General features: G+C 56.5%; 1 protein-coding gene across 2 annotated transcripts; it reads right to left on the bottom strand.

The window, feature by feature from the left end:
- Window positions 1–856: 856 nt before the first annotated feature.
- On the bottom strand, window positions 857–26062 carry PTDSS2 (phosphatidylserine synthase 2). 2 transcript variants are annotated; one of them, XM_043451272.1, is made up of 12 exons: window positions 25723–26061; window positions 19721–19822; window positions 12649–12731; window positions 9083–9150; window positions 3289–3423; window positions 2953–3003; window positions 2423–2536; window positions 2153–2271; window positions 1726–1840; window positions 1510–1655; window positions 1225–1410; window positions 857–1106 (listed from the first exon to the last, which is right to left on the bottom strand). In XM_043451272.1, exons 1-12 carry the CDS (start codon window positions 25902–25904, stop codon window positions 947–949), a joined length of 1461 nt encoding a protein of 486 aa, XP_043307207.1. In that variant the 5' UTR covers window positions 25905–26061; the 3' UTR covers window positions 857–946. The 2 variants fall into 2 exon arrangements, with proteins under 2 accessions (XP_043307207.1, XP_043307208.1); XM_043451273.1 differs by having other exon boundaries at window positions 864–1106; window positions 1225–1283; window positions 25723–26062.
- Window positions 26063–27877: the final 1815 nt, after the last annotated feature.

Below are 27877 nucleotides of genomic sequence, written 5' to 3'. Positions count from 1 at the left end.
GGGTGGGCACAGGTGTGAGGTCAATCCTTCACTCTAGGTTTGAAATTCTCCCAAAAAGCAGTTAACAGGCCAAAAATAAAATACCAAGGAAAAGAGCTTTGAAGCAGTGGTGCTCCAAGAGCCGGGCCTGCGCCGCCCGCCCCTGGGAATGTCGGGAGTGTCCTTGCTTCTCTTCATCTGTGTGTAGTGAAGCTTGAGACAGTCCACCGACCTCTGGGGGGCAGTGGGGGGCCAGCGCTACCCACGTCTCACCAGAGTCTGCCAGGACTTGTGTCCAGGGGGGCGGGGCGGGGCGGGGTGGGGCAGGGCGGCACAGGGGAGAACAGGGCTGAGGGGCAGCGAGGAGACATGGAACTGCAGGCCTCCACCATGGCTTTTATTTGCTGTTTGCTCGTGGAGGTGACCTCAACTCTGGGCCACAGAGACCCTCATGACCTACTCTCGTGACAGTGGGGGCCAGGCCTTGGGTCTCTCTGCCTCCAGCACCATCCACACACCCTCCAGGTTAGAGGGTCAGATGGAAGATCCTGAGGAATGGAATGTGCCCTCCCTCAGCCTCTTCATGTCCCTGGACGACTATCCTTCACACAGGCCGCCAGGGGGTCGTGGGGGACCCGTGGGGCCCAGGGAGCAGGTGGGTACCACGATGCCACTGCTTGGGCCATACCATCTGGGTCCTGAAGCTCGGGGTCGTGGAGATCCCAGGCTGACTGCACAGAGGGGCAGGGGCTCTGGCTCCACAGGGACCGGCAGCCCCAGGGGGGAACCCGGAGCCAGGAGCACACACGCTCCAGCACTCATACACCCAGGTGCGTGCAGACACACACCGCACACACGACGAGCCCAGTGCCACCGTACACACGGGAGAAAAGGGAAACAGAACCTTGAGGGCTGTGGCTGTCGGAAGGTTCACGGCGACAATCACCAAGGACCGAGGGCCCAGGCGTCAGTGTGCGGCCAGCACCCCTTCTCTGTCGGCCTCCTCGGGCCCCGAGGCGTCATCGGGCCCAGCTGTGCGCCCGTCCACGCTGCCGTCCGCCCTGCCCTGGTCCTCCTTGCTCTGCTGCTTCTGCCGCCGTGTCTCCTTGTACCTCAGGGTGATGTCCCTGCGGGTAGCAGGGGTGCGTCACCACAGGCCAGCCCGCGGGGGTCCCTGGACCCTGCTCCGCAGAGGAGCTCAGGGCCTGCGGCGGCAGGCAGGACACCCGGGGCCGCGGCGCTCACCGCAGGAAGAAGCGCCAGACAGTCCAAGTGAGGGCGAGCACGGAGCCGAGCGTCCAGCACTGGGCGATGTAAAAGGGCAGGGACAGCGTCAGCGTGTGCGGGTCGTACTTCACCACGATCAGCAGCTCCGTGACCGTGATGGCAGCCACCAGCCAGGCCTGCTGGCCCAGCTTCTTGTGCAGCTTCCTGCGGACAGAGGTGGGGCTGCGCCGAGGCCGAGGGAAGCCCCGCCCCAAGGCCCCGCCCCCACCCAGCCCCCAGGCCCCGCCCCCACGCGGCCCTTACGGGTCGTCCATGAAGTCGTAGATCTCCCGCATGGCCACACCGCCCACGTTGACGAAGAAGACGAGCCGCAGGAGGACCAGGTAGTGCTCGGGGGGCAGCCACAGCACGAACTTCAGGTAGAAGGTGTTCAGCTCTGCCAACAGAAACTGGGGGCAGAGGAGGGTGGCGGGGAGCCCGGGCTGCGGTGCACGGGAAGCCCAGCCTCGCCGGCCTTACCACCAGGATGATGCCGCACACGGCCAGCCAGCGGCGTAGGCTGGAGGCCGGCTTCCACTCGAAGCGGACCCAGCTGTAGGGCGTGAACTGGAACACGATCCTCTTCATCTTGCCCCTGGAACCAGCGCCCGTCAGCTAGGGCAGTGCGCTCGGGGCACACCCACCTCCCCGCCCCCCCCAGGCTTTTTCCTGGACAGTTTTACTTCTTCACAAGGGGGAGGCAGCCCGGGAGGGGTGACCCCAGAAGGGCTGGCAGGGAGGACAAGGAGCTGGGTGGCCAGGATGGACTGATGTCCTGGTTGCCATAAGAGCAATGCCCAGGGTCACATCCCAGGTGGAGTTCACAGGAGGCAACATCCTCTCCTGTGGCCCCCCAGGGCCCACACCAGGGCCCAGGCCCACCAGATCAGCAGCTCTAGAGACGTACTTGTAGGTTGGAATGTTCCAGAGGCCCTGCCACTTATATGTCTTCAGGGACAACCACTCGAGGGTCTTCATGCCACAGTAGATGCCCAGCCCGTTGCAGACGAGCACGTCCATGATCCACTGGGGGTGGGAGCCAGGTGGGAGGTGGCGCCATGGGCCCCCAGCACCGACGGCCCTGTCAGGAGGGGACCCGGAGCTGCCCTCCTCCCCGCATGGTGTGGCCGGCGGGGAAGGGGACACGGGCTTGCGGCAGGTCTGGGGAGGCACCTACGTGGTCCCACCAGCACTCGCTGAAGTTGGGCAGCTGGTGCTCCAGGCTGTACTCCAGGAACTCGAACATCACGCTCACGATCGTGCACATCCACCAGTCGCGGATCATCAGGGTCTGTGGCCGAGGCCGGGGCGTCAGCTCTCTGCGGTGGGACCCCCAGGGACAGCCCGCCCCTCCCCTCCCCACAGTCCTCAGGTGATGCACAGGCAGGAAGCTGCCCAGCTTCCGCTCCAGTTGCCCCGATTCAGGACGCCGAGGCAGTTCTCAGGGGTGCCCCAACCTAGGGGTGCGTGCGATGAGCTACGGGCTTGTCCCACCCAGGGACTGGGGGCCTCCGTGGGTCAGTCTCCTGTGCTCTCTGCTGGCCACTGCAATGCCCAGGACACATGAGGTCGGGTTGGGACCCCAAGCCCAGCAGCCTGCCTATCCAGCACTGTGGGCTGGGCCCCGCCCACCGCACGGCTGGAAAACCACCCAGAGCTCAGGGTGGGCCTGAAACCAGGTGTCCTGTCCAACAAGGAGGTACCTACCTTTAAGTACCAGCCGATGAAGTGTGCAGGCACGAAGCCGTCCAGCTTGTCCTGTGGGGGCAGATGCAGGCCTCATGCTTGGTCCCCCAGTGTGAGCTGGGAGGGGACCCTACCACTGCCAGAGGGCACCCTCACATGTGAGCTGCTCAGCCCCCGGGTCCCCCGCCCCCTCCAGTCTGCAGAATGACTCAGGTTCCAGAAACACCCACACCTGGGGCAGCTCCTAGGAGCCTGTTCAATAATCTGCCAAGCGTCACGCCCAGGATGTGGTACAGCCTTGCCAGGAGGAGCCCCCATAGCGTGAGGCCAGTCAGGTGACCTCTCCTGGGCACTCACCCAGACGTTGTGGAAGGGATCGGTCTTGTTGTCCGCATCATAGATGAGGCAGTTTCCCCCGTAGTCCCTCTCTGGCAGCGGGACCCCCAACCTGGGGTCCACATACTTCAGAAACTGGCGGCCGTCCTGGACGGTCTGCAAGGGCAGTACCAGCGTCAACAGGGCGGGTTTGCAGTGTGCAGACAGCGCCCACCGACCAGGAGGGGAAGCACCTGTCTCAGTGTGGCCCCACTTGGGGCCAGGCAGAATGGGGGTATCTCAGGTCCGAGGGCGTCCCCATGCCCCCATGGGGTCACAGGTGTGCCTCCCATGGAGAGGCTCAGATCACCATCTCCCCCTCCCCTACCCTAGTCTGTTTGGGGTCCAGACCCCACAGAGAGGAACGGCATCGTGGGATGTGCTTCTTCACACGGTGCCTAGGCAGCCTCTCCTGACACGAAGGTGCCAATGTCAGCCAAACATGCCTCTAGACCCAGCACAGAGACTTTGGGTGTCACCCCCAGTGGGGGAGGACCCCCAGCAAGAGAGCCCTGTTCCTCCATCTACCCCCTCTGGCCACCAGCTGGGGCCCCAGACCCCCGTCATCAGGACCCCGAGTACCAGCCAAGGGGCACACAGGGAGGAGGCTCCAGGCCGGTGAGCAGAGGTGGTCTGTGGTGTGCGGACAGACGATGCCCAGACCTGCATCTTGTCACACGACTGAGGTGACGCCATGAACAACTGAAATGTCCCCACACATGCTCTGGGAACATGGGATCTGAGGGCCAAGAAGCAGGGCAGCACCTGTCAGCACTGCGTCCTGAGTCAGGATGGCCCCTGGACTCTGGTGCCAGCACAGCGGGACTCAGAGCCCTGGACACTCACGCTCAGAAGCGAGCAGCACAAGTGTAACAAGTCTGTCTCAGGGCATCGGAGGAAGTTGGCGGCCGTCCCAGCCTTGGGCTCGTCAACCAAGCCTAGAGGCCAGACCAGGAACCTCCACTCCAGCAAAGGCCGAGGAGGCCGCCTGACCCCTGGACCCTGTGGGACAGGGCAGCAGCCAGGCAGGAAATCTGCACACAAAGGCCAGGACCCACATGGCTCCACGCTGCTGATTGACAGGACCCAGATCCTGGTTCCTAAGACCATTCTAAAGAAACCAGGCTCCCTGGAGAAATGGTTGACTCCAGGGCTGGGGCAGGGGGCCCCAGGATGGGCCTGGGTGGGGGTGTCTTCCAGCACCAAAAGGAGGAAGGTGCTCAGAAACATGAAACAAAACACCGGGAACCCACAAAGATGGGGCATGTGAAAGCTCCTGGCAGCCAAAACTGGAACAATTTGAGCAATGGATCAAATTCTGACTTATAACCCAGAGGATAACACAGATAACTGTGAGGAGGCACTGATGTCAGAAACGAGTTGGGGAGAAGACACCCCCCCCCCCCCACAGGCTTCCCACTGGGCTGTGGAGCTTCTCCCGCTCCTGTGAGGCGCCTCCCTCTTCAGGGCAGGGGGCGGGGGAACCTGACAGACACGCCTGCCAGGGATCTGGATTATCACCAGCGGTCAGGGGTCAGGATCAGGATCGTGTGTCAAATCCTAAAAGGAACACCAGACACACCCCCTGCAACCCTGATAGCAAAGCCAGAAAAACACATTCCAGGCCAACTACAGACAATGTCTCTTATGAAAACAGTTGCAAAAATCCTCTGCAGAATACTGGGTAAGTAAATCAGCAGCATATACACAGGACCATGCCCCATGACCAAGTGAATTTATCCCAGGAGTGCTGAGCTGGTTCAAAATGAGGAAATGAATTAACACATCACGTTAATAAAGGCAAAACCCCACATGATCATGTCATCTGATGCAAAAAAAAGCATCAAACCAATAAAATTCAACAGCCTCTCATGATAAAAACACTCAACAAATTAGGAAGAGTGGAACTTCCTCCACTGATAAAGGGCATCTGGTAAGGGCTCCCTACTGAGAAGTTGGGGGTGAGAAGGCTGGTGCTGGGGCAGTGAGGCCAGAGATGGACAGATAGACACTCAGGTTGGTGAGGACGACATGAACCCGTTTTCCTGCAGAGACCCCCTCAGAAGCCCCTGAACAGCAGCAGAGCTGTGAGAATGAATGAGTCAGGTGCAGCTGACAGCACAGAGCAAACAGGCTGTGTTTCCAGATCCAGGACCAGCAGAGCAACGTGAAGCCAAGATAAGCCCACTGAGGACAGCGTCAGGAAGAGTGACACTTAGCGATACACTCTGAAAACCACAGAGCACCGCCGGGAGAAATCAAAGACCCGCCTAAGGGGAGAATCTTGTGCCGCAGAGAAGAGGATAAACTGAGAGAAGGTGCGGGTTTTACTTAACAATGACCAATTGTTACAGACGATTCACATTAGTGTAAGATGTTCCTAACAGGAGAAACTTGGTGAAGGACTAATGAAATCAACCTCCCTGCACCAACCTCACAATCCTGTAAGTCTGCTTTAAAATAAAGTGTCTTTTAAATGAATAAAACAAAATAGGGACCATTAATAAAAATCAACCAGAACAAAAACTGGTCTCCCCAAGACATACCGATGTCCACAAACGCGTGTAGAGATGCTCAGCGTCACGAGCAATCAAACCACAGGAGACACGTCACCACTTTACACCAAGAGCTGGGGGAACGTGGAGAAACTGGAGGCTGCGCATGGCTGGCGGGGCTGTGATGGGGGCAGAGCCGCCATGGAGCACAGTCCGGCAGCTCCTCTGAGGTTAACCAGGATTCCTCAGCAGTCCCGCTTCCAGGCGGGTCCTCAGAGGAAGGGAAAGCAGGGCTGAACAGACACTCACACACCCACATTCACAACAGCGTTACACACAGTCACCAAAAGTGGAGGCAACCTAAGTGCCCACTCATCATAAGTGAACACACAAACATCGTATAAACACACCATGGGATGCTGCTCAGCCTTAAAAAGGGAAGAAACCCTGACACAGGCTGCAACACAGATGGACCTTGAGGACATGATGCTCAGAGAAATAATCCAGTCACAGAAGGACAGATGCTGTCTCACTTCCCCCGACAGGAGGTCCCTGGAAGGGTCGCATCCATAGACACAGCAAGTGGACGGGGCGGGGGCTGGGAAGGTGGGGGGAGGGCAGTGAGTGTCCGTTTGGGAAGATGAACAGATTCTGGGGACGACGGTGGGGAAGGTAACACAGCCTGGTGAATGTCTCAGTGTCCCGAGCTGTGCGCCTGGAAATGGTTGAGATGGTAAATTTTATGTTTTGTTTTTTTTTTACTAAAATTAAAAAATATTTTTAATTAAATGCACTGCAATAAACCTCCCCAAAACTGTACCAAATTCTACATACACGTGTGTGTGCATACATGTGAGTAAAACTGCTCTGTGGATTGCATCAATATCATTTCTTGGTTTGATACTGTCTTATATATATATTTATTTTAAATTGAAGCATAGTTGACTCTAATGGCCGAAAGTGGAGAGAAACTAAAGAGCCTCTTGCTGCCAGTGAAAGAGGATAGTGAAAAAGCTGGCTTAAAACACAACATTAAAAAAACTAAGACCATGGCATCCGGTCTCATCACGCGTGTGTGCTCAGTCACTTATGTCCAACTCTTTTCAACGCTATAGACTGTAGCCCTCCACACTCCTCTGTCCACAGGATTCTCCAGGCAAGAATACTGCCTGGAATACTGGGTGGATTGCCATGCCCTCCTCCAGGGGATCTTCCCGACCCAGGGCTCGAGCCCAAGGCCTCCTACGCCTTCTGCATCCCAGGTGGGTTCTTCACTGCTGAGCCACTGGGGAAGTCCCTCCGGTCCCATCGCTTCATGGCAAACAGCAGGGGAAAAAGTGGAAGCAGTGACAGACTTTATTTTCCTGGGCTCCAAAATCACTGCAGATGGTGACTGCAGCCATGAAATTAAAAGACGCTTGCTCCTTGGAAGCAAAGTGATGACAAACCTAGACACCATGTTAAAAAGCAGAGACATTACTTTGCCGACAAAAGTAAGTCTAGTGAAAGCTATGGTTTTTCTAGTAGTCATGTATGGATTTGAGAGCTGGACAATAAAAAAAACACAGAGTCGAAGAATTGATGCTTTCGAGCTTGGTGCTGGGGAAGACTCCTGAGCATCCCTTGGATGCAAGGAGATCCAACCACCCATCCTAAAGGAAATCAACCCTGAATATTCATGAAAGGACTGAGGCTGAAGCTGAAGTTCCAGTACTTTGGCCATCTGATGTGAAGAGCTGACTCATGGAAGAGACCCTGATGCTGGGAAAGACTGAAGGAAGAAGGGAGTGGCAGAGGATGAGGTTGGATGGCATCACTGACTCAGTGGACATGAAGTTACTCCGGAAGACAGTAAAGGACAGAGGAGCCTGTTGTGCTGCAGTCCACGAGGCCACAAAGAGTCAGACACAACACACCGACTGAAAAGTAGCTGACTTACAATGCTGTGTTAATTTCAGGTACACATGCTATCTTATATTTATGCAAAATATTGAGGGACTGGGTAAAAGAACACAGAACCTACCTGTACAATTTTTTCACAGCTTCCTGTGAATCTAATTATTCCAAAACAAAATGTAAAAAGAAACTCAACATGAATGAACAATCTCGGTGTAAAATATAAAACCATGATGGTTTTAACAGAAAACATGGGAGAACATCTTAATAAATTGGTCTTGGACAAAGAAGTCTTACACATGACATCAAAAGCAAAAAAAGAGAAGACACAAGGCCCACCACTGTTAAAAGAACAAGGCCCAGCTGCAGCCTTGGAGAAGGAACGTGCAAGCCATAGCCGGCAGAGGGCCTTGTGCCGGGACAGCATAAAAATCGTAACACTACAGTAACAAACTGCCAGATTTCTAAAAAGGGCAAAAATAAACGCTTCACCAAAGAGGATGTTTGTTTCCTGGGTCATAAATGCAGAAGTTGGTAAACATCATGAGCCATTCTAGAAATGCAGTGAAACCCATGAAAAGACACTGGCTAAAATAAAAGATCCTGATGACGGCAAGAGCTGTGAGGGCCCCGGCCACCGGGCTGACCCGCCACGACGCAGGAGCACTCCCGGGGCCAGGTCACACCAGAGCCTGTGCCGGAGGCTCCTCTCACACCTGCCCCACGCCAGACGCACACTGCTGGAGGGACAGACAGACGGCGGTGCCTCCACCAGAAACACCTTCCACGGCAGGGGAGCGGGTGCGGGCAGGCAGCCGGGTGAGCTTCAAGGCCGAGAAGGCCACGCGGCTCCACTCACATGAGTGTCCGAGACAAACGGCAGGGGTGCAGGGAACAGACTGTGGCTGCAGGGCGGGAGCGAGGGGGCCAGGCTAACTCTGGCATGTACACACACACACAGCGTCACGATGCCCGGCCCTGCACACCTTCCCTAAAGGCAGACTTTCCCACGTGATGATAACTCACGCAGCCGTTGCTGACGGTTCTGAGACTGAATACTGAAGTCCACCCTCAAAGGCACACTTGCTGAACCCAGCAGAGCGAGGAGTGTTATCAGACAGATGTCGACGGCAACAAATCCTGATCCAAGATTTCCTAAGGAGGTGAGTTTCCAACCTCCTCCCACTGACCACCTTGCCAAACACATGCCAGAAGAGACAAACGCACATGCAGCCGTGGTCATCCACAGACCGGAAGGGAGGCCGTGGCGACTGGCCCGGCCCACCGCCGACGCTCAGCGCCCCAGGTCTGCTGCCAGAGCCTTCTCTGCCACCTCACACCCACCTGAACCGCCCCCATTCATGTAACCAAGAAAAACCGCTTACCTGGAAGAGTATAAAGATGAGAAACAGCTCGTAGACCACACTAACGCAGAGCCAAAATCTCCAGTAAGCTGCAGAGACAGAACACAGGGTTAGGGGTGCCCGCCCCGGGGCGCCCCAGACGCCCACGCGGCCCCTGCACACCCGACATGCCTGGGCCCTGCTCCAGGCCCCTCTTGGGGCCCCTCTCGGGCCCTAGCAGAGACTTCAGAAGCAAGCTCCCACCAGGGGTGAGCACACAGTTTCTCTCCAGTATGCTTTTCCTTCCTTTTCTTCCATTCCTGTCCCTAATCTTCCATTTCTTTTTGTCTCACTGCCGCAGCAGAGAAGGCCCACAAACCACTGGACACAAGCAAAGGTCCTTGTCTTGTGTCCACTGGGGACACTCCTAACCTTCATCACTAAGTAGGTCTGCAGGGTTTTGGTAGAGACTTTTTGTCAAATTTAAGAAAATCTCTTAATCCCAGAGTGCTGTCGAATCGGTTCTATCATGAACGAATATGAAAACCTATTCTTCTGCATTCATGGGAATCTGTTTTTTACCTTCAGTGTTAGTGTGACGAGTGATGTTAACACATTTTCTAACATTAAATGGTCCCGAATTCCTGGGATGATGACTTGTTTTAGGAAACTGTCCTGAGTTCCGGTCAGCACGCTTGTCCCGTGGCAACACGTGGCATGTACATTATATGCTTTAAGGTTGCTGAGTCCATCTTAAGTGTTCTCACCGTAAAAACAGCTGAGGTTACACGAGGTGGCAGAGGTGCTAACTAACCATACTGCAGTAACCATTCTGCAATATGCATGAAGTCATCACTCAGAACCCTTAAGCTCACGTCATGTGTCAATTACATCCCAACAAAGCTGGAAGAAGCAGCCCTTCTGTTAGCTGGTTCTCTCCCTCACCACCTGCCTTCCACTCTCTCAACTCAACCTTCCCTGGCAGATGAGAGAGTGGGAAAGGGAAGGTCTAGAGCTGCTCCAAGAATCTTCATAAACCTGTTTAATAAGGCCTAAGACACCTGCTTTCCCTATGCTTATGTCTGTGGGGGAAAAAAAGCCCACCACCAGGCTACTTTTAACAGGTAATTAAAAAATAAGCTGTGCACACACACTTGGCCACGGTTATTCCACAGCTATTCCAGGTCACCCATGACCATGGTACATGCCCTCCCACCCTGAGCTTCGCTGGGACCCAGGCCAGGCCATGCGGCAGGCGGGCGGGGCATGTGTGGCGCTCGCCTCCTGGGTTTGCATCCCTGGGCAGCCGCCTGGGCTCAGCTGTGCACACACCCGGCCCTGGGGTGGCCCGGCGCCTTGGAGCCGGCCCCGCATCTGTTTGCCAGGAGATCTGTGAGCACCCAGTCTCGCACAGGCAGAAAACACAGGCTGGTGAATTCTTGGGAAAATTGGCTATGTACTCGGGAAGTAAACAGCTGAAGTGACAAGCATTCTTCATGTTCTTGAAGATGGGGACACCTGGAAAATTCTCCCTGGTTCGAGGCTCCAGCAGCAGCTCCAGGGCTGTGGTGGGGGATGCGGGGGGACACAGCTGTGGTGACTGGCCGCTGCCTGTGAGGGCGGCTCTGTCCCACCTTGTCCACACCCACGTGGGTCAGAAAGGCCCCCCACACCCCCACCACTTGACTGTGGAGCCCACCAGGAGTCCAGGCCTATGCACCCCCACCCCCAGTACCCAGAGGCCCTTGTCCATCCCCCCGCCAGGGTCTCCACACGACCCCCCAGCACCGCCCTGTGCTCCCTGAACCACCCAGAGGCTCCTGAAGCTGGTTCCCTGAGTCTGTCTGCCCCACTCCCCAACCGAGCACTTTTCTTCCTAAACATCAACACTGGCCACCTCAACAGCACTGGCAACGTGCCTACTTACTCCAGCTTTCAGAGACAGCCACAAATAAAAATAAAAATCACGAAAGGAAGGGGGCCTTTTTAACAGGCCAGACCCAATTCCAGTTTCCAAATAAATCAGCTCCCCAGACCGGTGGGCCTGGAGCCCCATGTCTGCTCCCCCAGGAGCGACCTGAGCCAGGCCCAGGAGTGGGGGCGGGTGGAGATCACGAAACATATCCTTACGCTGTCCTCTGGCCTGCAGAGGCAACCTGATTTCAGGATTTGAGGACTTCCCACCGAGCACCAGGTGAACAAGACATATGGCTGGTGGTCCTGGACAGGCCCCGTGGTGACTAACCAAGGCTGGCAGAGAAAGTTTACGTACAGCAACTAAAGAAGGGCAAGGCCACGGTCGGAACACAGACTCAGACACCATGGAGGGGAGGCCGGCCGGGCCCACCTGGCCCAGAGCCGAAGTCGGGCTCGACCACGCGACCAAGTCCTGCTGGGCCAACTGGGCGGGCCCCGCCTGTCCTGCCCCCCAGCGACTTCACCAGGTCCTGGCGCCCACGTGGCCTTGCTGCCCCCACCCTGAATGGGTCCCGAAGGAGCCTCTAGCGCTCGTGTTCTCCCTCCCACGTCCGTCTGACAAGCACTGAACCTGGTTTCTGACACTCGAGCCCACTCCTCCCTGACTCTGGTTAGGAGGCCACACCCTTCCTGGACAGGCCCAAACCAGTGGAGGCGGTCCTGCAGCCCGAGTGAGGGAGGCCAGGACAATCACACCGCCCCACGCCCCGGGCAGGGGCCACACAGGCTTGACCCACACCAACGTCTCGAGGGGCCGAGCGGCCAGTGAGACCCTGGCTCAGAGCCCCTGGCACGTGACCCTGAGCCCTCCCTTCTGGAGCGAAGCTGGGCAACACCCAACAGGGACCCTTACTCTGCCGCTCCCACAGGTAATCGGAGGGGGCACCCAAGTGCACACGTGGAAATCACCACAGCCTAGCTTATCACCACGGAACTGGAAACCGCCAAGCAGCACCATCATTCTAGGATGGGATTCGTGTGTGTAGTACATTCAGATGAGGGCTGAAGCCACCAAAACTCCAGTTCTCAAAATGTTCACAAGGACGTGCTTGTGTGAAGCCTGAAGTGAACAGTGATGACCCAGAATACAAGTGCAGTCCACTGCTAATTTTTTTTACAGCTGTGTATGTATACATGTATACAAACACACTAAAACTTAACGGTGGTTACTTTCATGAGTGGGTTTTATTTTCATCTAAAGTATGACCCTGGGATGGAGGCGGGGTGGTGGAGACAGGAGAGCTGGCTGCACACGGGGCCCAGGGACCCCCCACCGTGAACAGCAAGGTGGGGGGCCCTGCAGCAGAGAGCCGAGCCACGCCAAGTGCCCTGCGCGGCCCCAGGGCCGCTCCGCCCCCAGGAAGACTTCCCTGACTAGCACAGGGTGGGCAGCAATGGGAGAGAAGGGCCCAGAGCGGGGGCGGTGGGGGGGGACACACGGAGGAGGGCGAGCAGCCCAGAGAAGGGGGGCTTCCCGACTCCGGCAAAGCCGGTCTCGCCCACCCTCCTCGCTGACACGTGCAAGCCGGATGGGGTGGGGCAGGACACTCTCACGCAGCAGCACAGACACAACGCGACCCTCAGAACAGCACCACCACTCGGCACACACGGAGAAAGAAATGGCAAGTTACCTGGATGAGGTCTGGAAAATGGCCCGTCTTTAGCTTGTGTGACTCCAAAACATAAGAAAACCAAAATACTGGCCACAATACCTCTGCAAATAAAGAACAAACAGCCCTCAGTGTGCGGAAGCGTGAAGCTCTGGGTCGGCCCCTCCCAGGCAGGAGGTGGGAGGCTGGGGCACCCACGGTGGGGATCGCCCCGACCCCCAGTGGGGCAGAGCTGAGGCTCAGCCGTGGTGAAGCTGGTGGCTGAGCACCGCCGCCCTGGCCTGCATGGCCCCCAGAGGCAGCACCACCCCGGGAGAAGGCCCTGGCCCCGGGCTGGCTTGTGTGTACCATCAAGCACTACACCACTAAGGCAGGCTGCATGTTAAACACACACACCACAAACAAACAAAAAACCCCTCCAAGTCCACACATGATGGTCCAGGGTTCATGAAGCCCTAGAAGGAAAGATGCTATCAGGGTCCAAGGGCTTCCTGCTCCAGCAGGCAGGCCTCTGGTGGCTCTTTCACCCCAGGGCTGCGTATCCAGGCCGAGCAGGAGCCCAGCAGGAGACGGCAAAAGCCAGGCAGACACACACGGTACCCTGCCCGCCACAGGAGCCAGTCCCCGTCTTGCGCTCCAGGCCACGGCTACCCCACGCGGCCCGGGAGCAGGCCTGAGGAGCCCGAGCCCTGGCCCCAGCCTTGGCGGTCGGCGCAGACTGGCTTCGGGGAGCACACACGGAGCCGCCTGGGGCGGCGGCCACGCTTCACAGCCCAGCGAAAGGGCTGAGACGCCCTCCCACCCCGAGACTACCTGGGAAAACCTGTCCACCAGAAGCACTTTTAGAGGAAAGCAGATAAATTACATTTTAAAATAATCTTTTAATTTCAGAACAGAAAAGTTACAGACGGTGCAGAATTTCCCACATCCATCAGTTTGGGGCCTGTCACCAGTGAACCAATACAGACACAATAACTCAAGTCCACAGTGTTTCTTTTTTTCAGATCTCCTCTGTTTTTAAACTTATGTCCTCTTCCTGCTCCAGGCCCCCACCCAGGCCCCACACGAGTCCTGTCTCCTCAGGCTCCTCTGGGCTCTGACAGGCTCTTAAGACGGCCCCTGTTTTGATGACCTGCACAGTTTTGAGAAAGACTGGGCAGGTGTTTTGTGGGCGCCCCTGAATGAAGGCTGTTGCTGTTCATGATTAGATCAGGGTTACAGGGTTTTTCGAAGTGAGACAACAGATGTTAAGAAGATCATCTTCCCATTGTATCAACATGGACACAACCCGGACCACTGGTGCCGACTGGACCCCCGCAGGGTGCCTGTCCGGTGTCCCCCTCGTCCTTGGGAGGGAGGCCCCTGCATGGGGGTGGGGAGCAGCTCCACAGCCCGACAGGAACCCTTCTGTGCAGGAGGTACATCTCCTGACTCATCTCTGACATCAGCATGGATTTGAGGGTATCTACATTACACTTGGGTTATAATTCAGCACTTGAATGATTTCTTTGATCAAATTGTTCCAGCGTTGGCTGCTGGGAGCTTTCATTCAGCTGCTGTATCTCTTTGACATACCCTATCTTTGTGGGTTTTTTTTTTTTTTTTTTTTTTAAGCATTCCCTCCCTTTTGGTGCTGAAAGACACCCCAGGCCCATCTTGGGGGCTCCCTGTCCCAGCCCTGGAATCGGCCATTTCTCCAGGGAGTCTGGTTCCTTTACTGGAGAATGAATGGTCTTAGGAACCAAGATCTGGGCGGCCACGTGCTCCTTCCCTCTGGACCCTCTTGGCCAACAGAACAACAAGATATGTGTGTGCCAACGTTGCACACACGCACACTACAAATACTCCTGTGTGTAACCCGGCTCCACACTGCACTGCACCTGAGTCCTCACTGATGCCCCAGCAGCATCTCTTATCCACGGTTGCTCTCCCCTCGGTCACCTGCGACCTCCCCCCAGCACTGAGGCTCTAGGCCCCTACCCGCCACCTGTGTGGTCCCAGGGCACGCGCAGCAGGGATCCTGCTGCTAACCCGCACCCGTGGGAACCAGCTTCACCCCCAGGGCACAGCGCTCTGCGCACATCCTGGGCCTTCATGCCTGCAGACCCCACTCAAGTCTACAAGGTAACTTACTGGGATTTGGTGGGGATCTCACTGAATCTAGAGGTCCAGAAGAAATGACACCTCACCAATACTGAGATCCTATTAGCGAACATGGACTATCGGTCCCCTGATTTAGATCTTTGATTTCAGTCCTCACAATTTTGTAGTTTTTCTTATGTGGATCCTGTACACTTTTTTTTTTTATTTACACCTGAGCGTTTAATTTTCTCAGGTGACTGCGGTCAGTGCCTGCCCCCAGCCCCTCCCTGAGGCTCCAGGCTCACGCTAAGGCAGGGGCTCCTCCTTTCACGCCGCATTCCTGACTGGGGTCCTCCGCCTGCTAAACAGTCTTTAAAAGCTGCACACTTAGGTTGGTGTTGTTCAGTCCTGTATTCACCATTACGACATCAACTCGACAGCTTCAAGGCTCCGAAATTTCCCATACTCCACCTCTTCACACTTCTCTGTCCTGGGAAACCACTCCTCTCTCCCCTCACAGCTCTGCCATGTCCAGATGCCACAGCACTGGGCTCACATGGCATGCAGCCTTCCAGATGGGCTTCTTTCACTCAACAATAGGCATTTAAGCTTCATCTCTGTCTCCATGCTTGGCAGCTCATTTCTTTTTACTGCTTAATAATATTCCACTGTATGAATGAATGCAGTCCACTGTCCACCCATTCAGCCACCGAGGACATTTTGGGGGCTTCTAAGTTCAGAGCTTCCAAACGAAGCTGCTCTGACGCCCCAGTGCGGGTTCTGTGGCCGTGAGTGCTCAGCTCCTCCGGGTAAACACCAAGATGCACAGCTGCTGCTTTCTGCGTCGTCCTGTCACGGACGTTCCTGCTGCCCCAGGCATCGCCGGCACCTGGTGCTGCCTGCTGGGGCCGCTGGGGCATGTGTGCGGCGGCGCTCCCTGCAGATGCACGGGGCTGCATGTCCTTTCCCGCGCTCACGTCCTTGCCGGTGTCCGTCCAGACCTCCCGCCAGGTTCGTCTGTGCTGCTGAATCCCCGTGCGGAGGTCTGGAGCTCTCTGCACAGTGAAGACAGACATGCCGTCAGGCGCATGTCTGGCGCATGTCCCCCACCAGCCTGCGGCTTGTATTCTTGCTGTCTCAGCAGTGTGTTTTGTAGAGCAGAAGTTTTTCATTTTCATCAAGTCCACAGAGCCTCTTTTTGGCATTCTGTTTAAAGAGCCATCAGGACTCCCCTGGAGATCTAGTGGTTAAGACACCTGCTTCCCTGCAGGGGCGCCAGATTGATCCCTGGGAACTACAATCCCACAGGCTGCGTGGCACGGACAAAAAGGCCATCATCAAACCCATCACCAGATTTTCTCCTGTGTTTTTTTCAATAAATTTTAGTCTTCTATTTTACATTTAGGTCTATAATCCATTTTGAATTTATTCCTGTGCAAAGTACATCAGATCCGGTTACCCCAAGGCCACTTGTCCAACACTCTTTCTCTGCTGACCTGCCTTTCTCCTCCGTCAAGGACGTGTGGCTCTGGGCTCTGCTTGAGCTTCCTCCAGCAACACTGTGCTGACCACTGCACCTGCGTGCAGCCAGCCCTGCAGCTGGGCAGCCTCTGCCCTCTGGCAGGTTCCTCCAAAGTGCTGTGGGTACATTGTATTTCTTTCTGTTACAAAGAGGCAACATACACTGATACTGTACATGTATTGATAAGTCTATACATTTACAAGTGCATTAAGTCCATCCTAAAGGAACTCAGTCCTGGATGTTCTTTGGAAGGACTGATGTTGAAGCTGAAGCTCCAATATTTTGGCCACCTGATGCAAAGAGCTGACTCATTTGAAAAGACCCTGATGCTGGGAAAGATTGAAGGCAGGAGGAAAAGGGGATGACAGAGGAGGAGATGGTTGGATGGCATCACCAACTCAGTGGACATGGATTTGGGTGGACTCCAGGAGTTGGTGATGGACAGGGAGGCCTGGTGTGCTGCGGTTCATGGGGTCGCAGAGTTGGATGCGACTAAGCGACTGAACTGAACTGATGTGCATATGTATGTAAACATCCCAAGCGTCACCAGCAGATAATGAACCAAGGAACTGGGGCGTGTCCACACGGTGGACCACCCCCTGGAAACAGACCAGAAGGACTGCTGACAGACGCAGCAACACGAGTGTCACAGAACCACCATGCTGAGCAGGAGGGGCCAGACACAAGGGCGCGTGCCGGCCGAGACTCTACGACAGGCAGGAAAGGCCTGTCGGGACAGGTCAGAGGGGCCTGTGGCCAGCCGTGCAGACTGACCACGGCCTCAGAGGGAGCCCAGCGCGTACCTCCACCTAGTGGCAGCGTGTGTTAATTAGGTGCTTGTTGTATTAAATGACACGTCAGTAAAGTTGGCTGAGGAAGGAAATCTACTCTCCTGAAGTGATAGAACATGTTAGATCCATAAAAAGAGGCAAAATTGAAAGTTTAGGGAAAGCAAACCAATTTCCTAAATTTTTAACAACATAAATATTAATAAAAAAAATAACCATAACTTTTGGGAAGCAAACATCAAAAGCTCTGACATAATAAAAAATAAAAATAAGCATGCCCCAGCAGCCTCCAGAGACACAGGGGGCCTCGTCACAGCCCAGGCTGTGTGAGGTGCTGACTCGGGGAGCAGGCGGGTCCCCTCTGGGGTCCAAGGGCTCCTGCATACTTGCCGGTCCCTGGGAGAAGCTGCAGAGCCTTGGTCAGGTGCAGGGTGGGGCCTGCAGGCTTCCAAGACAGGCTCCAGGCACCATGGCAGCCCCAAGGGCCTGGAGGGAGCTCTCTTGCCCCGAAGTGGTTGAGAAGGCAGAGGAACGCCTGGGGCCCCAAACTCCTACCTGCTTGCCCTCCCCAGCCCCGCCTCTGCTGAAATCACACGGGGACCCGGCAGAGACCCAGGCGCCCTGTTGGGGGCACCCCCTGTACCCTCGCTCGGGCACAGACAGCTCAGGAGAAAGGCCGGCGCAGGATGAAGAGCTGGGGACGTGCCCACAGGGGTCCTGGGGCCACTGCCCTGGGGGCAGCCAACAAGCCCCCTTGACACTGGGGGTTGGAGTGGGGGTCCCTGGCAGCAAGGCTTTGTGACTCACCCAGCAAGCGTCTGGTGAGACCCAGCCCTGCCCCCGGGACGGTGTTCCGAGACACTCTGTATTGGAGGGGGAGGTGACGGTGGCTCTTCCCTGGGACCATGCTTGCCCGGTGACATCAGGACTGCTCGCCTCTGGCCCAACCTCACAGCCACACGGGACACCTCTTCAGTCTGACCAAGTTCTGCTTTCCGGGCTTCCTGCATGGCTGCGTGCAGGAGATGGTGCAAGCCCTCCACGCGGGGCGAGCACCCAAATTCACAGTGAAGACCAGGCTCCATCAGAAACCCCCTCGAGGCAAGTGCAGCGCCCCGGCCAGACTGCCTCACAGCCTCCTGAATCCTTGGGGCCCCCTGCGGTGGGGGGGGGCAGCCCCAGGGGCCCACCCAGTGATCCAAGAGCAGCGCAGCTGCGTGCCGGCCTGCAGTGTGACCATGGAGGGCTGGGGAGGCTGGGCACTCAGAGGTGCTAGACTCGGGGGCTGACACATAGAACTTGGAACGAAGAGGAAGGTCCAGCAAAGCCAACGGGGAGGCAGGAGGGAGGCAGGGGACCTCACAGAGCGTGGAGCCAGGAGCCCGGGCAGGAGGCCTGCACCTCATGGGGGAGGGCGAGACATGCCTCCCGTGTCCTGGACCCTGGTGTCCACGTCACAGTCCGGCTGGAGGGCGAGACCCCACAGATGGAGGAGGACAAGCCCAGTCCACCCGCCGAACTTGATCTACAGTCTCCTGGCAGCTCTGGGCTCTGGGCGGTGCCCTCCGCCCCTGTTCCTGCCTGGCCTCCTCCAGCTGCCCTCCCAGAGCAGCTGGGGCCTGAGCCCCAGGACTGGAACAGCAACGGGGGCTTCATGGGACCAGAGGGGAGAGGTGAGTCCGTTCAGTGTAGAAAATACACAGAAACGAGTTCTAAAACCAGTTAATCTTCCCCACGCACTTCTGAGACTGGCCCCGGAATCTACTGGAGTCAGGCAAAGGACACAATCCTGCCAACTAGTCTCTTTCTGGAGATAAGACAAGATGGGCCACGCTCCTCACACCAGGCCAAAACTTTCCAGCAGCCTCGTGTCAGCACAGTGCAGGGCGCGGCGCTCACTGGTGGAAACACGCCTGGCCTTCCAGAGAGCCCAGACACTCAAATTCACAGTCACTGTGACTCACAGCAAGAAATATGGATTTGGTCTTCCTCTGTTTCTAGCCAGAACTCCTAAAGCCCCTGGAGTTCCCTAACTGCTGAGGGCTACAAAGCTGTCTTTGGTTATGTTTTGAATCCCACCTCCAGATGGGAGGTGCTGCCAGGGGAGCCAACCACAGGTCCCACCAGCCCTCTGGGGAGGATGCCGCGCGTGGCCTACGCCTCAGTCGACCACGCAGTGTGAAGAGCCCAGAGGCCGGGTGAGCGACCCCAAGGGCCTCGGGGGTGCGCAGGCGCTCAGCACCCCTGCCCCCACCCGCCCCACGTCTCCCCATCTGGTGGTCCCTTAGTCTGTGGTAAACTTATAATAAACATGCAAAATGCTCCTTGATTTCTGTGAGCCACTCTAGCAAACTAACTGAGCCCAAGGAGGGGGCATCAGGTGACAACTGCATTTACGACTGGGGCCTGAGAGGGCGGGTACAGCCTGGTGGGGCTGAACCTGGGGCCATGTGGCCTGGCGCCGCCCAGGGGACAGCATCGGCACTGAGCTGACCTGCCAGACACTCAGGCGAGGCCTGGGGTGCCAAGCGAATGGGGGGGGGGGATGCCGCCCCATCGAAGCTGACCTGAACCCGAGCCCTCCTTGGAGCCGGGCTGATGGTGCCAGGGCTGGAACGGGTAGAAGAGGGGCTGAAAGTGCTGCAAGGCCCCAGAGCCCCAGGAGTGCCGACCCTTGCCCACTGCCGGGCTGGGCGGGTACCTCTTGGTGTTGTAGGCCGTGTCCCTCGGCGTCTCCTCCAGCAGAGTCACGTAGCCCAGCACGCAGGTGAGGATGAAGAGCACGGTCAGGGTGTGGGCCCGCCTGCAACGCAAACACAGCCCGCATCAGCACACAGAGAGCACGCGGGTAACACGCCCCTCAAGGAGCACACTCCATCTTTGACCTGCAGCTCAGAACCCACTGATCGCTGGCTGCCAGTCTCGTGATGCTCGGATGGTCCTCTGCCTGCATGTTGGCTGGGCGGGCATGCAGCAGGGAGCAGGGGGCAGCTCTTGTTCAGAGGGACCGCGTCACAAGTCACACAGCTCAAGTCACACAACAGATGACACCGAGAGACCAACCTCGCAGTTTGTGCTGTGACCGAGTGCAAGAGCCCCGCGAGGGTGACGCAGACACAGGTGCAGAGAGGCCCCGGGACCCAGAGCGAGGGCGCGGGACGGCTGCCCAGACGGGCTGGGAAGCGGCCCCTCCCTCTACCTGGCCACCTGGCTGAGGCTCCAGAGCCCCACGCAGGAGCAAGGAGGTGGCTCTCGGCAGTCAGCAGGCCTGCCTGACTGGAAACACAGCCGCAGCCACCATGCTGTGTTGAGCACCACGTGCCTGCCGGAGCCCCTGCCTGCTAACAGCTGTCTGCAAAGGAGGCAGAGACCCAGCTCCTAGACCCAAAAGAGCAGAGTGTGTCCTTGGAGAGACACCTCCAGCCTTGAGGGATGTCCTGAAGACTAGGCGGACAACATGCGGGAAGCAGTAAGCCCAGGGCTGGCCACCGAGCATCAGTTCCCTGCCTGCCGTCAGAACCCCGTGAAACAGGGAAGACACGGAAGAGTCAGTCAAGAGCTTGGAGAAAACATTCACGACACTCATTCCTGACAGAGGCCTCTGTACCCAGAACACACGAAGAGCTCTTAACAACTCAACAGTAAGGACAATCTCCTGAAAATGCAAACAAGACTCGACACACACTTCACAGAAAAAGGTACGTAACTGGCCAGCAACACATGGAAGGCGTGCAGCTTTGCTGGTCAGTGGGAGTGGACAAGCAGTGAGGCTGCATGGGGATGCTGCAGCAGCCCCCAGCCCGGCCTCCGGCAGGCCCCCCACTCCCCCGTCCTGACCAGCTCACTTGTTTCTCTCCCATCTTCACTCGACAGCAGTCTGACAGCTGCCACAAAAGATGCTACTGGGAGTCTAATTGGAACTGCAGTTTCTCGGTTGGTAAGGGAAGAACTGATACGTGACTAACACTACATGCAAGTTCCCCTACCCACAAGACAATGAATATCTCTCCATCTATTCAGTTGTTATTTTATGCTCTTTATTATGAAAATAGAAACAGTCACATTCAGGTAAGTCAGCTCCAAGTGAAGAAAGCAGACACTGCATTCATTCTTTTACCACATTTCACAACACTGGCATTTAAAACTGTCAGAAGTGAACAAACTCCTATTTTAACTGTTTTAATACAATTCAATATTAACATATTCACGTGTGAGTTTGAGGCTGTGAGGGAACTCCAGGACCTCAGCCTTCCAGCTGAACTCCACACGGTGTCTCAGGGCCCGAGACCGGCGCAGATGACATCATAAGGTCCAGGCCGTCGCTCCTGAGGCTCCCTGGAGGTGGTGACCCAGAAACTCAACTTCTGCTGGACACCGGCCTACACACAGAGGGACTCGGCAAGCTCAGCTGCCTCTCCTGGGTCGAGGACACGGCCCACCCTTCCCACCCAATGTGCACAAGCATAAGCAGAGCTGCTGAGACCCCACCAGGGCTGAGCTGACAATGACGAGGCGTGGAATGCCTCCTCACCTTGGCCCTGTGGATGCTCAGAGCTGAACCACACTGCCAGGGCCACTCAGCTCAGTGATGGGGGCCTGGGGTCTGAGCCCTGCCCAGGACGGCTCCAGCACACTGACACCACACCCGTGTTGTGAGTCTAGGAGGCCCAGGGCAAGTGCTCCCAGGCAACACAGACAACACACTGGCTAGAATGCCTACTACGTGCCAACAAACCCCAATCCTGCCTTCCTGAGCTGTCGCTCTTGGAGCAAGACAAACAGAGGGCTGGATATGGGGGAGAATGAGGTGGGTAGGGGTGGGGCGCAGAATCAGGGAAGGCCTCACAGCAGCCCCTGGACCTGGAGATGCAGATCCAGGCCTGTAAGACAAGAGCTGAGGGCCAGCACAGGGCGGGCCATCAGCGGGGCCCACGTGGCTGGAGGAAGGGGTCGAGCAGGGCTGAGCAGAGCCACTCAGGGCCGCTGGTGTCCAGCTCCAGGCCTGCAAACACCTGCCTGTGGGGGATGGGGTGGAGCCACAGGATGGCTGCTCGAGCCCGGGGTGTCTGCAGCCTGCACCCCGAGGGAGGCAGATGCCCCTGTGCTCCAGAACGCCCATCTGCCTGCCCCGAGAGGCAGGGGCCACACTTACCCTGGTGAACATTTTCAGAGGAAAAAGCAAAAAACAGGAATGAAGTCAGAAATCAAGGTGTTAGAACTGGTCCAAAGGCCCCTGCAGCACAGACTCCTGGCCAGGCTCCTTTTCAGCTCAAACACCAAGTCTGAGCTCAGATTTCTCCTCAAAAACCACAGAGCCCAGAAGTGGGACAAAATTTGTAAAGCAGTGAAAGAAATGTTGAAGCAGCATCCCCAACCCTGAGGAGTGAAGGCGGACGGAGGAAGAAGGCGGGAATCTGGGGAGCAGACTTGCCCTGCAAGAAACGCCATGGGAAGTTATCCTGACAGAAGGGAAGTGACATCCGAGGGAAACCCGGTGGCCAGGAAGAGAGAGCCACCGAAGTGGGAAGGAAGACACTCCAGGCACTGTCCTTATGAACGCTGACTGGGGCCACCAGGGCCCACGTCGGAAGGCTGGATGGATCAAGGCGGACTCGATGTGGCCAAGTGTGTATGCCAGGGCTGGGAATGCTGCGGAATGCTGTGAACAGAGACGTTGCAATGACGACACGCTGGGGCTCAGGACACAGGAAGACTCCATGTCCCTCCAGACGCCAGAGCTCCCGGAGCATCGCCTGGCTGCCTGGCTAATAGGGGATGTGGGATCCCGGCAAAGGGATCACTCGGCCGTGAATCCTGTGACTCGGCCACTGGGCCAGCATGAGGGCACGAGGACATTGGGCTCCCTGCCACGACCAGTGGAAAATGCCCAGCTGTCAGCCCCTCTCTAGAGATGACCAATTCACTATGCTGCGTGGGCAGGGAGGCAGCCTCCCAAACCACTTAGAGAAGATATGAAGGTGTGGCTGTGAGAATGAGTGCACAGCCAGGTAGGACCACGACCAGACGGCCAGTTCCAGGCCTGCGAGAGGCACCGAGGGCCGACGACCAGCCTGACCAAAAAGGCATCAGCTGGCAACTCATGCTGCCCAGATGTGGGCGAAGCTGGCAAACCCCAACACACAATGACTGAGAAGGCATCTCCTGGAACTTGGGGCATCTAAGATAAGCCCTGCAAATTCTCATAACTACTTTTAAAGCATATTGTTAACAGCAGAGCCCCGAGAATCAGTTTAGGGCACTCACCGAAGGCTCAGTGTTGTAAGATGTGAGCACACAACGAGCGTTTCCCAAACGTCACAACCATCCATCTCTTCCCTGACTTGAAGCATGGTGACCCAGTGTTGATTCACCTATCTTCCACCTATAGGCGGTAACGTTTAGAAGCACCTGTCAGGGCACTGGGTCTCTAAGAGTGATTGGAACAACGCTGAGACAGTTTGAGCTGCCGTATCTCTGCATGCTTCCCCAGTATCTGTGGTCCTGACGTTTCCCTGAGGTGTCCCCCACCGAAGGCACCATGGCCGGCAGAAGAGGGGTCGGTGTCACCGCGGAGCCTGCCGGCCTCTGCCCCTTCCAGCCTGAAGCAGCCCAGACTCGGAAGCCGAGGCTCAATCTGAATTCCAAACTGCGTGGCTGATAAGTTGACCCCCAAGAAGCCCAAACTTCTTTGAAAACGAAAACTGTTAGAACAAAGTTTTGAACATGGAAGAGTTATTTTGAGTAACTGTAGAACATATAGTCATTTCCACAAATATATACCTTTTAGTCTTTAATTTTTTGGTCTCACTCATTACTAAAATTCCCTAAAACAAAAAATTGAAATGAAAGAGTGTTTAAAATGCCAGCACAGCAAGTCAACGATGGGAGACGCAGAAAGTGGCTGGGCCCTACCAGTAAAAGAGTCATCCTCGCCGGCGAGCGTCTGGTGACCTGCCTGACGGAGACATGAGGCTTCTTCCCCTACTCAGGTGAGGGCAGAAGCCCGAGATGCCACAAAGACCACATACACCAGCACCCCAACATCTGTGGGGGAGAGGCTGGGGCACTCACCCTAGAGGCAGGTCCCAGGAACCAGCAGCCCTGGCGCATGCCCTCCTCAGAGCCTTCCAGGCTCCATCAGATCTCCCCACAGGAGAGCCCAACTATGGCAGGCCTTTCTGTGTCCCCATGGGCAGGGACCCATGGGCTGGCACTTGTGCTTCTAAAGATATCTGCACTCGCTCTTCTAACTCTCTGCCTTCTGAGATCAGTGCAAGGCTCAGCAACCCCTGGCCAGCACAGGAAGCCTGCTTGTGCCAGAATCTAAGCTTCTTGTTTCATTCTCTGTTGTATGCCCTAAAGCAGCAAGTGGCATCCCCCAAGACATGCACTGAATGAACGGGAAAGAAGAAAAGCAAGCCCGGCCACCACTCCAGGACCTGTCTCCCTTCAGTGGCCAGCAGCTCGGATGTGGGAGGACTGTGCCCTCTGTCCTGCAGTCTGAAGGGGCTCTGCCCCACAAGCAGGACAGCGGATGGCCTGGTCCACTCACAGAGTGTCCAGCAGGGTCCCACAGTGCTCAAGTCACTAGCTCTGGGGCTGCACCCTCACTGAGGAGGGCACCCCATCCTTCCCCCATCCTTCTGACTTCAGGCCACTGGTGCACAGCAGCTTCCCAAAGCAGGGCTGGTCGTCGCGTCACCCACCCCTCTCCCACCCCACCCTTGAAGCAGCTGCCTGCACAACAGAGATAACACTGACCTCATCAGAGGGCTGCTTCCCCCACCACACCCTCCCCTTGCGGCCTCTCCTGGGTCAGATATGACACATGTGGCCCCACGTGCACCTCCTCTGAGGTTTCCCCGACCTGCTGAAGAAGCTGCTTCCATGCAGCATCCCTGCGGGCTATGGCCCAAAGCCACCACTGTCCCCAGGGCCCATCACGGGACTCAACTTCAGGTGGACCTGAACTGAGCAGCAAAGAACAGCCACAGCCCTCCTCTCAAGAAGCACACTTTCCAGGGTACAGGGTTTGTCCCTCTTAACAAGCAACGGAAGAGAAGCTCAGACAGGCAAAGGGTAGCCCAAGGTCACTGGGTCATCAGGTGCATGAGCCATGTCTGGGACCTGTTGACCCAAGGCTGGTTTCCTGGACCCTCAAACGCAGAAGCGCCCAACTCCGCCCATGAACTCTTCCAACTCTGCTCCTGGCTGCCCCTCCCTCGGTGATCCCCCCATGAAGGCAGACCAGAGGACGGCCTGACGCCGAGGCTTGGCCAGGTCAGAGCTGTAGAGGGGTCAAAGGACTGGCCTGGCGCGGGGCCACTGAGAGGGAGCGCCTTCCCTCCACACTCGTCCACTGGGGTCCTGGCGTGGAGTGCGGCGCGGATATTACCCCACTCGCCAGGGGAGCAGGGTGTCATTTCACAGGGCATCCGCACCATCAGAGAAAGGGGCCGGACGCAGGGCAGCGGGGTATTGCGGGCAGGGAGGTCAGGAAAAGCCGCTCTGAGGTGACTTCGAAGCCAAACCCTCCCGGGAGAGGGGACAGGAGTCAAAGGTGGGGGCTGGACCACCCGGCAGGCCGTGTCCGGGGGGCGGTGGCGAGAGCCCGGTCTCGGGGTCCCGGGGCACACTCCACCCGCGCGGCGTGGCCACGCCCCTCGCGACCCCGCCGGCACCCGGCGAACCGCCGTCCCTCACCAGAAGAAGGTGTTGGTACCGTCGTCGTAGACCTCGGACTCGGTGCTGCGGCGGCCCGCGGCCGGCCCGCTCGCTCCGCCCGCGGCCGCGCCGTCCGGCGGCTCCTCCGGCGAGGCCTTGCCCCCCGGCACCGGGGACCCCGGCCGCGGCCCCTCGGCGCCCCGGCGCTCGCCCCTTCGCATGACGCCCGGGCCCCAGCCGCTCCGCCCCGCGCCTTGACCCCACGCACCCGAGTCAGCGCGAGACCGCGCGAAGAGCGCCGGGAAGGGGTCGCGGCGCCCGCTCCGCAGGGTCTCTGGAGAGCAGAGGCGGGGGGCGGCAAGAAAAGGGCGGGCGGTGCATTGTGGGACTTGTAGTCTGAGCGCCTGGGCGCGGGGTGTCCTGGGACTCGTAGTCTCCGATGTCATGCGTTAGGAACAGAGCTTGCTGGGAGGGATGCCACCTGGTCGCTAGGTAACTAGCGTTGCGTGAGTTGCGGGAGGAGCGACGTCTCCCTAATCAGGGGCGCCCATGCTGCCCCAGACCCTCCTCCTGGGTTGTCTGCCCTGAGCCACGCCCCAAACTCTCCTCCCCAGGCGGCCTGTCCCCAGGCGTGTTCTCCCAGTCTTCACTGGGATCTCCAGACTCTAGCCTCTTGGTGGCCAAAGAGTAGTTCTTAAGAGATCTTGGTTGACTCAGATTATTAATATAGACAGAACACCCTGCAAAAATATTCAGTGAACCCAGTTTGAAAAAGTCTGGCAGCTCCTCAAAGGGTGAGACAGAGTTGCCATGTGACCCAGCAATTCCGTTCCTAGGTACATATTCAAGAGAAATGAAAACATGCAGAACTGTACATGGATATTGTCACCTTTAATAATAAATTAGCCAGTTATTTCACCAGCAAAGGCAGACTTATTTAGGAATAGCAGAAGAATTGCAACTCAGGGTATGTGAGCAGTGGTGGACCACAGGCAAATCCAGAGAACAAGGTGGGGGAACCTGCTACTCTAGGGAAAAGAGGGAGCTGGGAATAGAGGCTGTGATAACTAGAGTCCATTGGAGGAGCTGGGGATCCAAAGTAAGGAGGTTTCAGGGGGCTGGGCCTCTGTGGTCTCTGTTTGGCTGGGCTGTAGGAAGTGGCGAGAAGCTTTCTTTCTCCTGCTGAATGTGAAGGAGAGATGCCTTCCTGTTGGTATAGGGGGAGGTAGGTCTTTTTCTGTTTGCACTACCAATGAAAATAAATATGCCATTCAACTTTGCTTAATTTTAGAACTGCAGTCTTCCAATTTAATCTTAAGAAAAATGAATTTGGGGAGATCAAGTTTCCCACAATGGCCATTGTAATTACAGATTACTTTGTTTGACCCACTTCGTTAAAAAAATGGTTATATGGGGAGGTCCCTTGATTTTAAGCATGAAACCAGCTGGAGTCCCCAAAGGAGGGCTGCCCTCAGAGCATTCAAATGACTGGATCCCATTTCCCTAAGTTCTTCTGAAAACCCGAGAAAGTTGCCAGAGTCCTAGCCTAGATTCCAAAAGGAATAAAACAGAACTCTTAGATCACAGTTACCTCAATCCCCCAAAGAGAACCTTGCTACGTGCTCTCCAGAAAACAAGTGAGTACTTACCAAGGACAAAACCATCATACCCATGAAAGGGTTAGGGTTAGGAATAAAGTTGAGGGCTCAACATGCAAAATGAGCAGAGCTCAGAATTTGAGAGGAGACTTGTCAAATCAGAAGCTGGTGGTGACCCACAGAAGAGATAAACACAGGGAGCCTGGTTCAACACCTCAGTCGATTTCACCTCTTGGGGTTCACCTCCAGATCCCACTTGTGACACCACATATATCAACTTCAATAATACAAATAGCCAGTTATTTTATCAGCAAAAGTTGAGTTTATTCAGAAATATAGAGAAATTGCAATTCAAGATATGTGAACCACAGTGGACCACAGGCAAATCCAGAGAACAAGAAGGGGGGACTTGCTACTATAGGAAAAAGGGGGAGGTGGGATGGACTGTGATAAACAGAGTCCACTGGAGGAGCTGGAGGTCCAAAGTATGGAGGCTTTCTATAGGTTGGAGCACTGCGATCTCAACTGCAATAAGAATGAAGCAGAGAGAAATTTTCTTCTTTCTACTAGATAGTAAATAGAGATGCCGTCCTGTC

This window comes from Cervus canadensis, chromosome 29, assembly GCF_019320065.1.
Source record: "Cervus canadensis isolate Bull #8, Minnesota chromosome 29, ASM1932006v1, whole genome shotgun sequence".
NCBI lineage: Eukaryota > Metazoa > Chordata > Mammalia > Artiodactyla > Cervidae > Cervus > Cervus canadensis.
The sequence above is the reverse complement of the archived record's forward strand: the minus strand, read 5'-3'. Positions and strand labels throughout refer to the sequence as shown.